Here is a 12,026-nt window from a genome sequence, read left to right on the forward strand (position 1 = left end):
TATTGTGATGTGACCTTGCACACTTGGCATTCTTCTTGAGAACCTTAGCACTTATTACAGAGTTATGGCCCTTGAAATAGCCCAAATAGTGGATTTTTTGTTTGTGATGCTCATAGCTCAAAAAGTATAGGGCCTAGAACAATGAATCCTTTTCATAAAATGTTTGTTGAGGCTATACCCAATTAAGACTGCAAATATTTGAATTATTGCCCCTTATTTGTGACAAATGTACCAGTGGGGGGGCACACCCTGTGTCCTACAGACACAATCTAGTTCTCTATGTTTACAAGGGTATATCCTTCATGTTGAAGCATTGGGACAACCTTTTAAATTTACTGTTATTGATGTAAAACAAATGAAACTTAACAAAATGCAGATATTTCAAGAGAGTTTTTTTTATTTTTTCTATAATTGACAACAAGACTGCAGTTGACATTTTGAATTAACAAACTCGATTGAAACAGACGTAATGATTTTCCCGAATTCTCTGGAGACATCTTCACTATTAGTTAAGATGGCTAACGTTAAATTATTTATTGTGTGAGCTGTCGCCTAGATGAATGAGATTTTCATTTCTGTCTGAAACAGTCAGGGGATTTTGAAGCCTAAGTTGGCAGTTGCTAAACTGAAAATTTTAAGCTGGGAAACAGAATCAGATTCTAAAGTTAGTTTCTAGTATAGAGACAAGTCTTGTAAGTCTTATACTATAGTATCTGATAAGTTAATTTAGAGCACAGAAGTTGACTAATGGCTAGGGTGTATTCTGAGACTGACCAGTCTTATGATTTAAGTTATGTTTGATTTTGCAAAAGTTCCAACGGGAAGATGCAGTCTGGTTTCAAGACAAAAAAAAATGTTGAAAATGGAATTTTCGCAAAAATAAATTCTTACTGATTTCATGTGTTTTTTTAAGCTCATCTGAGAAAAAGTGCTCAAGGATCACCCTTTGTCATATGTCATGTTTTATATATTGTGTAGTGTAGACAACAAGATAACACTTCTGATGTCACAATTTTGGCACAGTGAAACATGGTCAGAATGTCTCCCTATATAAAATTTCAAACTAGTTTGAAACAGGTTTGTCTGGGGTTAAAAACTTGGTCAGATAATATACAGCCATGGTAGCCTAGTGATAGAGTGCCGGCTTCAAGTGCAGGAGGTTCTGGGTTTGCTCCTTGGCCACATCATACCAAAGACATGAAAAATGGTGCTAAATTTAGTAGCCTCTTTGTGTGGGGCTCAGCATAATGAGGACAATACTAGGACTGGTCAGCCCGGTGTCAGTATCATATGACTGGGTAGGGTATCATGTCACATGTCTATGACATGGTATCACTTTGAGCCAGCACAATAAAGTTGGGCATTGTGCACTCTGCTTCAAGTCATATGACTGGAAAATTGTTGAAATACAGTCTAACCTGTACTAATGGTCACCTCCGATCAGCAGTCACCGTTTAGTGGTCATTTTATGACGCCCCCGACAGATTTTCCTCTATTTTATCACTTTATTCAGCAGCCACCTCCCGTCCGCAGCCAGCGGCCACCAAAATTGCCTCCCGACCGCCGTATTTGACCCCTTTCAGCGGCCATGTTTCTTCCAAAACAAATTATTTTAAGGCGATGATCGCGTGACGATACCCGATTTTTGAGAAACACATGGTTGCTAAGTCTCGCGCGACTTCACCACACGGACGCCAAAATGACATGAGCTTATCAATTAAAACTGATAACCAAAGGTGTGATCCCCATTTTGTTCCGATCAAATGGCCAGTAATTATCGGCAATTAGCGTGTCACCTCGTGTCAGTTGTGTTGTTCATGGTTGGATCTTGGTTAAAGATAATACTCGATATCTAATTTGAAGCATAATAATGTGATTCTTTATATTTCTTTCATCAAAACACTATTAAATTTATACAAAATTTATTGTGTTTGAAAGAAATATAAACCACTTGATCTTTTACGGAACATAACGGCGATCTTAGATTTTAGCGTAGACAGTAAGCGCGGAGAGTAGCTTCCCTTACCAAAATGGCGAAAATTGTAAACAAACATGTTTTGAAGTTGGAAAATTGTCTGTAACAATTTTTGTTGTCAAAAAATCACGCTGGAGTTTTAGATTGCTTAGAAGACAATTCGTATTGCGAAGGCAAATGCACGTCAAGGTATCTTGGTAAAATAAAAATAGAAACTGAAAAAGAAATGGGCCTAAAGACTAAACTCGTCGGAAATCTGAAAAATACATATACTGGCTGCACCTCCGATCAGCAGTCACCTGGCTTCAGCGGCCAAATTGTCTGTTTCCCCTGGCTGGCTGCTTAAGACAGGTTAGACTGTACACACAGGTCAAACAGTTGAAAAACTTTGTCAACGCTCTATAAGCCACTTTTTCTGCCTGATTATAACAATTAGTCAGAAGGTTTAGCTAGGTGAAAATTAGGCTGTCTAAGATTAAAAACAAATTCAAATCATAGGAAAACCTTGCTATCTCCTGCCAATATTTCTGGCATTTTATTTCCAACTGTTTGTCCATCTGTACATCCATCCAAAGCTATAACTAAGACATTGTTTGAAGTATTTAAATAAAACATGGTAGAAATATTAACTGCTATCCTACAGGTTTCAGTCCGATTTCTTGAAGAAAACCCTGTTTTATATGGTCCTTTTTACTTACATATGTATTGCATATGTATTGTTGTTATGCCATTTTCAATAAAATATAGCAGAAATGTTAACTTTTAAAAGAGAAATGCAACCCTGCACTTTTCAGTCAGATTGCCTGAGGAGTACAAGTTTTATGGCCCTTTGTAATTATATAAATGCTTTTATTTCATTTTCTGTCCATCCAGGGTCATATCTAAGACAATAGGGAAATGCAGCCATACACGTTTCAGTCAGATTGCCTAAGGAGTACAAGATTTATGACCCTTTCTTATTGTACCCCCCCCCCCCCACCAACTCTCCTCATCCCCTTGACACAATTTAATGAAACTTCATACAAGTGATCAGTAACAACAGCAGCTGTGCATGATGCATATTAGGTTCTTTCAGAAAAAATATTCTGCAGAGTTATGGGACATCGTTTTTTGTTACTATAATACTATATACATAGAGTTTGTACCAGTTTGACTTTAAAACCAACACAAATCAGAATTTTCCTGAAAATTAAGCAGACATTTACTTTGAATTTGCTGAAGGGTATGAATGAATTAAGAGATGCCAATGAAAAGAAATGAATAAACTCTAAAACTGTATCATAATAATTTTGTAATTATTTCCCTTTTGTGTTTGATTTATTTGTCAACATTTAATAAGTAATAAAACATTACTATGATTGCTAGTGGAGAACTTTAATTTATTCCTTTTTATCACTCTTGTATTGAAAGAAATGTTGCACTGTTTTTTATGCCCCCGAAGGGAGGCATATAGTTTTTGAACCGTCGGTTGGTCTGTCAGTCTGTCGGTCTGTCCGCAATTTTCGTGTCGGGTCCATATCTTTGTCATCGATGGATGGATTTTCAAATAACTTGGCATGAATGTGTACCACAGTAAGACGACGTGTCGCGTGCAAGACCCAGGTCCGTAGCTCAAAGGTCAAGGTCACACTTACACATTAAAGGATAGTGCATTGATGGGCGTGTCCGGTCCATATCTTTGTCATCGATGGATAGATTTTCAAATAACTTGGCATGAATGTGTACCACAGTAAGACAACGTGTCGCGCGCAAGACCCAGTTCCGTAGCTCAAAGGTCAAGGTCACACTTAGACTTTAAAGGATAGTGCATTGATGGGCGTGTCCGGTCGATATCTTTGTCATCGATGGATGGATTTTCAAATAACCTGGCATGAATGTGTACCACAGTAAGATGACGTGTCGCGCACAAGACCCAGATCCGTAGCTCAAAGGTCAAGGTCACACTTAGACATTAAAGGATAGTGCATTGATGGGCATGTCCGGTCCATATCTTGTCATCCTTGGATGGATTTTCAAATAACTTGGCATGAATGTGTACCACAGTAAGACGACGTGTCGTGCGCAAAACCCAGGTCTGTAGCTCAAAGGTCAAGGTCACACTTAGACGTTAAAGGTCATTTTTCATGATAGTGCATTGATGGGCGTGTCCGGTCCATATCTTTTTCATTCATGCATAGATTTTAAAATAACTACGCATGAATGTGTGACACAGTAAGACGACGTGTCACGCGCAAGACCCAGCTCCGTAGGTCAAAGGTCCTAAACTCTAACATCGGCCATAACTATTCGTTCAAAGTGCCATCGGGGGCATGTGTCATCCTATGGAGACAGCTCTTGTTTTTTTCAGGAGTCCAACTATGGCTGGAGGATTGTTCTCCATTTCAAGAGAGTATTTTGAGGAGCTTGGTGCATATGATCCTGGTATGGATATTTGGGGAGGCGAAAATTTAGAACTGTCTTTCAGAGTAAGCTTTAATTGTTTTTATACAATATAACCTCTTTTAAGGTGATGTGGAACACTTGTTCTTTTAGTTTGCCAGAACTTTATTGGTGGTTTAATGCCTATTGTCCACAGTTTTACTCAAACATTACCTCTGAAACTGCTTGTCAGAAAACTTGTAAGCTTACAAGGACTTCTGTCAAGTATTTTTAAATGGTTCTACTTGATAGAAATATAGCCTTTAATATATAGTCATGAACCACTTGATAGACTGCCACTAATCTAGCCTCCATGACCAAGTGGTTAAGGTCGCTGACTTCAAATCACTTGTCCCTCATCGATTTGGGTTCGAGCCTCACTAGGGGCGTTGAATTCATTATGTGAGGAAGCCATCCAGCTGGCTTATTGAAGGTCGGTGGTTCTACCCAGGTGCCCGCTTGTGATGAAATAATGCACAGAGGGGCACCTGGGGTCTTCCTCCACCATCAAAGCTGGAAAGTCGCCATATGACCTATAATTGTGTCGGTGTGACATTAAACCCAACAAAATAAAATAAATAGTCTAACAGCCTGTAGTAGTCCTCTCTCAATATTGTTCACATGGTTCCTCTTGACCCCTGGTGCTGCTAGAGCTAAAAATAGAAAACACCTTTGAACAACATCTCTTGAACCACTAAATAGATTTTTTACTAAACTTGTATGTTCTTCATGACAATTTGATCTGTGTCAGAAGTTATTTCGTCCTCCACCTCCTAATTCATGTGGAGAAGTTGGCATCACTTGTGGAGATCAGGTATGCACTGATGTAGAATCCAGGAAAACTGGTTAGGTCAGCTTTCCATCATTACATAAATGAAAAACTGTTGAAAAACTGCACTAAACCCAAAAATAAAACAAAAGGCAGAGCTGACAAAGAAAAAACTTTAAATAACTTCTTTAGCTCACCTGCTACGTAGTGACAAGTTGAGTTGTGATCTCCCTTCGTCCATCGTCCGTCCGTCCAAAATTTCTTGTGAACATGATAGAGACCACATTTTGCAATTGATTTTAATCAAACTTGCACACAACTTGTATTGGCATAATATCTTGGTTCTTTTCGAAAACTGGCCAGATCCCATCATGGGTTCCAGAGTTATGGCCCCTTAAAAGGCCAAAGTTTGCTATTTTGGCTTTTGCAGCCATATAGAGACTTCATTTATGGTTTGATTTGATACAAACTTGCAAAATATCTTTAACAACAATAGATCTTGGATTCCGTGAGGTCAAATCATAGATTTCGGATTGACCCCTGAAAAAAAAAATTGTTAATTTTTACCTTGCGAGCACAGTATCTTCATAAAACTTGGTTAGAATGTTTATCTTGATGATTCCTAGGCCAAGTTCAAAACTAGGTCATGTGGGTCAAAAACTAGGTCATCCGCTCAAATCGAAGAAAAAGCTTGTTAACACTCCAGAGGCCACATTTATGACCCTATCTTCATGAAACTTGGTTCGAATGTTTATCTTGATGATTCCTAGGCCAAGTTTGAAACTGGATCATGTGGGTCAATAGTAGGTCCCCACTCAAATCAAAGGAAAAGCTTGTTAATGTCACAGGGTGAGAAAAATGTGCATCCAGACCGGGACTCGAACCCGGGGTCTTGGAATACCATTCTGATGCTCTACCGACTGAGCTATCTGGGCGCCTACACACTTTCTCCACGTTTTAATATTCACGTTTTGTACCTACTCCCCCGCTGTATGAAATTCGTCCTCGAATTTCTAATGGGATAGAGAACAAGGTAAACATGATCTCGGAGTATATTCAGTCACGGTCCCATGTTGGGCACCAAATGTCACAGGGTGAGAAAAATGGTCAGCCAGACCGGGACTCGAACCCGGGGCCTCGGAATACTGTTCCGATGCTCTACCAACTGAGCTATCCGGCCGCCTACACACTTCCTCCCCGTTTTAATATTCACGTTCTATACCATGACATTAACACTGTAGAGGCCACATTTATGACCATATCTTCATAAAACTCGGTCAGAATGATGATTCCAAGACCAAGTTTAACAGGTGAGCAATATAGGGTCATCATGAGTTTCTGGATGATAACTCAAGAAACTTGGGCCTAGGATCATGAAAGTTGACAGGGAGGTTAATCATGCCCAGCAGATGACCCCTATTCAATTTGAGGCGAGTAGGTCAAAGGTCAATGTCACAATGATCCGGAACAGTTAAACGGTTTCCGGATGATAACTCAAGAAGGCTTGGTCCTAAGATCATGAAAGTTGATAGGGAGGATGATCATGACCAGCAGATGACGCCTATTGATTTTGAAGTCAGTAGGTTAAAGGTTAAGGTCACATTGACCTGGAACATTTCCGGATGATAACTTGAGAACGCTTTGGCCTAGGACCACGAAACTTAATTGAGATGTTGATCATGACCTTAGATGACTCCTATTGATTTTGAGGTCAATAGGTCCAAAGTTAAGGTCACATTGACCCAGAGTAGTAGACCTTTTGTGTGCAGTGACCGAATAATTTCTGTTCCTTGTGCAATTACTGAATGCATCAAGGGGGGCATTTCGTGTTCTATGGGCTCTTGTTAAAATGGTTTCTCTTGGCCTCTCTTAGAGGCTACTACTTGATATTGTACGACTTCTTCTCATGAACCAGAGTAATAATTAAAGAAAAAAACTTTAAATAACATATTTTATGAATCACTTGATATGTTTTCACTCAACTTGGTCTGTAGCATCCTTGACTGGACCTCTGTCTTACTTGTTCATAGTTTTTCTTGGTCCCTACAATCACATTGATCACATTGATCCAATGGTTTTGGTAGACCCTTACAATAGCTGAAAAAAAAGTTTAATTGCTTCTTCTCATGAACCATTTGATGGATCTGCACAAAACTTGATCTCTTACATCCTTTTAAGGACCTTTCTCAAATTTTTAGCCTGACTATTTGAAGAATAAGTAGAGCTGTCCTACTCACCACGGCATTGCTGTCGGCGTCGGCATCACCCTTGGTTAAGTTTTTCATACCAGTCCACATTTTGACAAAACCTTTTGAGATAAAGGTTTGAAACTTCCATGTAGACAAATCGGTTTCCAGATGATAACTCAAGAATGCTTGGGCCTATGATTATGAAAGTTGATAGGGAGATTGTTTATGACCAGCAGATGACCCCTACTGATTTTGAGATCAGTAGGTAAAAGCTCAAGGTCACAATGACCCAGAACAGTTAAAAGGTTTCCGGACGATAACTTGATTTGATAGGGAGATTGATCATGACCAGCAGATGACCCCTGTTGATTTTGAAACCAGTAGGTCAAAGGTCAAAGTCACAGTGACCCGGAACAGTTAAATAGTTTCTGGACAATAACTTGAGAACACTTCGGCCTAGGATCACGAAACTTGATAAGAGATTTTTATCATGACCAGCAGATGACCCCCATTGATTTTGAGGTCAGTAGGTCAAAGGTCAAGGTCACATTGACCCAGAAAAATAACTAGAGAATGCTTTAGTCTAAGATCACTTTTGATACGGAGTTCACTTATGACTGGTAATGACCCCATAATTATTGATTTGAGATCAGTTTGTCAAACCTCAAATGCTAAGTGACCAAATAAATTCCTTGTGCAGTTGCTGAATGCATCAAGGGGGGCAGTTCGTGTTCTATGAGCTGTTGTTCTTATTTTGTCTGAAAATCCCTGGTTATGTTTTGACCCCATACTTCCATCAATTCTTCAAATAGTTAAGTGCGCTGTCAGCAGACAGCTCTTGTTTCAAATGGTTTCTCCTAGCCACTCTTAGAAATTGTATGACTTCTTCTCATGAAGCACTAGTTTAATCTTCCCCAAACTTAGTCTGAAGCATTATTTCATGGACCTCTCTAAAGGTTGTTCAGACAGTTCTGCATGATCCCTTTTTGTGGCCATCAAAGATGAAGATGGAAAAGCATTTAAGGTAGTTCTGCACGTTCTAATCAAAAAAAATTCTACAATGTAGAATTTGATTAAACCTTAATTGTACCCCCCGACAACAAAGTTGTAAGGGGGGGTATACTGGTTTCAGGTTGTCTGTCTGTCTGTCTGTCCGTCTGTCCGTAGATGCAGTCTTGTGCGCACCATCTCTCCTTATCCCCTTGACAGAATTTAATGAAACTTCACACAAGTGATCAGTACCAACAGTAGTTGTGCATGGGGCATGTTAGGTTCTTTCAGAAAAAAAATTTTCAGAGTTATGGGACTTTGTTTTTTTGTTACTATTACTATATACATAGACACAATCTTGTGCGCACCATCTCTCTCATTCCTGGACACAATTTAATGAAACTTCACACAAGTGATCAGTACCAACAGTAGTTGTGCATGGGGCATGTTAGGTTCTTTTAGAAAAAAATTATGCAGAGTTATGGGACTTTGTTTTTTGTTACTATACTATATACATAGACACAATCTTGTGCGCACCATCTCTCCTCATCCCCTTGACACAGTTTAATGAAACTTCACACAAGTGATCAGTAACAACAGTAGTTGTGCATGGGGCATGTTAGGTTCTTTCAGAAAATTTTTTCTAGAGTTATGGGACTTTGTTTTTTTGTTACTATACTATAGACATAGACACAATCTTGTGGGCACCATCTCTCCTCATCCCCTTGACACAATTTAATGAAACTTCACACAACTGATCAGTAACAACAGTAGTTGTGCATGGGGCATGTTAGGTTCTTTCAGCGACAAAAATTGCAGAGTTATGGGACTTTGTTTCTTGTTAACATACTATGTACATACAGTCTGCATATGCAATCTTGTGTGTGCCTAATCTACCAAACCCTTGCACACAATTTAATGAAACTTCACACAAGTGATCAGTACCAACCCTAGTTGTGCATGGGGCATGTTACATTCTTTTAGATAAATATTCTGCATAGTTATGAGACTTTGTTTTTTGTTACTATACTGTATACATACAGTCTATATACATACAGTCCACATAATTATGCAGTCTTGTGTGTGTCAAATTGCAATGTACTGTGTCAGTGCATGCGCGGGGTACATTCATCACCTTTAGTGATAGCTCTAGTTTTTCAAAACTTCAGAATATACTTAGAAAACTCAGCAAATAAAAAAGATAGGGTCATTTACTCGACTTTTTTGTTAGACTTTTGGACCTCACACAAGTTCTCATAATGAGAGTTTATGGGAAAATCACAATTTTGATAACATTTTCGTGATTAGAATTTTTTCTACTATGTAGATTTTAATGAAACTTTTAACAGTCGTAAATAAACATATAGCCTATAACATGGTGAAATAAAATTTATAGGACCATGTGCTTGTTTTGGAGATATTTGCCCATAACTAAAGAGATCTGCGCATTTCAAGCTGAGTTATTCTACGTTATCTGGATAAATGGCGTTGCGCCATCACTTACGGTTTATCAAACGTGCAGAACTACCTTATATGACTTTTCATGAACGGCATTATGGATCTTCATCAGACTTGATCTGTAGCATCCTTGTATAATCCCCTTTTTATTTGCCTGTTTTAAAAAAAAAAACGATGCGTGCATTCTTACGTCTGTTTGCCATAATGCATATCCTGAACATAACTTTATAACAATTAAAGGTATTGACTTTAAACTTGGCATATAGGTAGATGGCAATGAGTGGATGTGCAGAGCACTTGAACCGGCTATATAAGACAAAGGTCAAGGTCACAATTGAGCTAAAAGGTCAAAATTGGCCATCATATTTCCTGTCTGGAGCATAACTAAATAACTATGCAAGGTATTGATTTCAAACTTGACATGTAGGTAAGTGGAAATGAGATCATGAAAGGAGTCTGTAGATCAAAGGTCAAAGACACAAATTGAGCTCAAAGGTCAAGTTTGTCTGTCAGATTTCTTGTCCGGAGCAGAACTTATTAACCATTCAAGGTATTGACAAAAGACTTGAGATGTAAGTCAAATCTGCCCATCATTTTTGTGTCCAGAGCATAATTTGCTACCGAAAATCTTGAAAGAAATTGTGCACTTTATATTTTCAGATTTTCTCAGAATCCGGTGATGGAATGTTGTCATATTTGGTATCATTTTAATGGAAAACATTTATCTTTTCAACTGACGTGATTTTGTTATCGTATTCGATTTCGTTTAAGTGTATGACGCGTCTATGATTAGTAGGGGTCAAAATCAAAAATACATAAATAGCCGAGAGAACGTTTTCTTGTGTTCATTAACTGTAGATCGATCAAAAGTGATGAAAATTTTGCATTAATATCGTGTGTGCCCGCCATTCTAACAACTTGTACAACACGCCGTCTCATGGAATTAACGTGACGCTGAATTACGTTTGCTGGAAGACGTTTTGAAGGTCGTGCAAATTGTTCATGTCATGCCTTGACCTCATTCTACGACAAAGAGCATCTCAAATGTGCTCTATGGGGTTTAGGTCTGGTGACAGAGCAGGCCAGGGCAAAAATTATATCCCGTTAACGTTCAGAAATTGCCGAGTTAGCCTTGCCGTGTGGGGCCTTGCATTATCATGCATAAGGGTAGCAGGACCATGTGCACTGATAAAGGGGGTGGCTACTGGTCTAAGGACTAGATTAATATAGCCCTGTGCATTACGATTGCACTGTACAAAGACCAGATCCGCCTTTCTGTGTGTGTGTGTTCGGGTTTAACGTCTTTTTCAACAATGTTTCAGTCATATAAACGACGGTGTCTACTTGTAGCAGTGAGCACAATGCCCAACTTTATAGTGCTGCCTCAATGGAATATCACGCCGTAGACACGTGGCATGATACCCCACCCAGTCACATTATATTGACACCGGGCTGACCAGTCCTAGCACTATCCCCTTAATGCTGAGTGCCAAGCGAGGAAGCTGCTAGTACCATTTTTTACGTCTTTGGTATGATGCGGCCGGGGATCGAACCCACGACCTCCCGCACTCGAAGCGGACGCTCTACCACTAGTTACCGAGGCGGTTAGATCCGTCTTTATGTTCCCCATTATCCCGCCCCACACCATGACGCTGCCACTACTGAATCTGTTCCTCTGAAGAACACATGCGTCAGAAAATCGCTGTAAACTCGTATTCTGCCGTCATTGTGGATGAGATTAAACCGCCGTTACCGGGATTTGTCAGTAAAGACGTTTCGGTTCCATTCAACCCTTCTCCATCGATAATGGAGTTGCACCCAGTTCAAACGCACCGCACGGTGACGTTGGGACAATATAGGTCCGGTATAGGGACGTCTTGGTCGAATCGGTCTAACGCTTCGACGTAGACGTCTCAGAATCGTATCTCGGCATATACCGTATTGCCTCGCAGTAGCAGTGGCGGTTTGGTACCGACATGTGCGTCAACTCATTGTGACGGTCCAGTTTGACGCCAGTCACACGTGGTCTGCTGGAACGAGGAAGCCGCCTACAATACCCGTTTGTACAAATCTATCTCTCTATCAACAGTATTATAGTGTTTCTATGGCAATTAATTGCCCGTGAAACTGCTATGACGGAATCGCCTCTACATGTACACAGTATCATCAAAGCGTCAATACGCTGACGTTCCGAAAGTCGTGACATCTTTGCTGCTTAAATATTTCG

At 39.6% G+C, this 12,026-nt stretch overlaps 1 protein-coding gene and 1 non-coding gene across 2 annotated transcripts in view; one reads left to right on the top strand and one right to left on the bottom strand.

Moving 5' to 3' along the window:
- Window positions 1-4,543, top strand: part of LOC123531401 (polypeptide N-acetylgalactosaminyltransferase 5-like) — a 97,209-nt gene extending 92,666 nt beyond the window's left edge. Inside the window, exon 6 of the mRNA XM_053517503.1 lies at window positions 4,323-4,543. Within this exon, the coding sequence (XP_053373478.1) occupies window positions 4,323-4,470 (148 nt within the window). The 3' untranslated portion in view covers window positions 4,471-4,543. The remainder of the gene's footprint in view (window positions 1-4,322) is intronic.
- Window positions 4,544-6,270: 1,727 nt separating this feature from the next.
- Window positions 6,271-6,342, bottom strand: Trnat-agu (transfer RNA threonine (anticodon AGU)). The gene has a single exon. It is a non-coding gene; the product is annotated as a tRNA-Thr (tRNA).
- Window positions 6,343-12,026: the final 5,684 nt, after the last annotated feature.

This window comes from Mercenaria mercenaria, chromosome 11 (genome assembly GCF_021730395.1).
Source record: "Mercenaria mercenaria strain notata chromosome 11, MADL_Memer_1, whole genome shotgun sequence".
Lineage (NCBI taxonomy): Eukaryota > Metazoa > Mollusca > Bivalvia > Venerida > Veneridae > Mercenaria > Mercenaria mercenaria.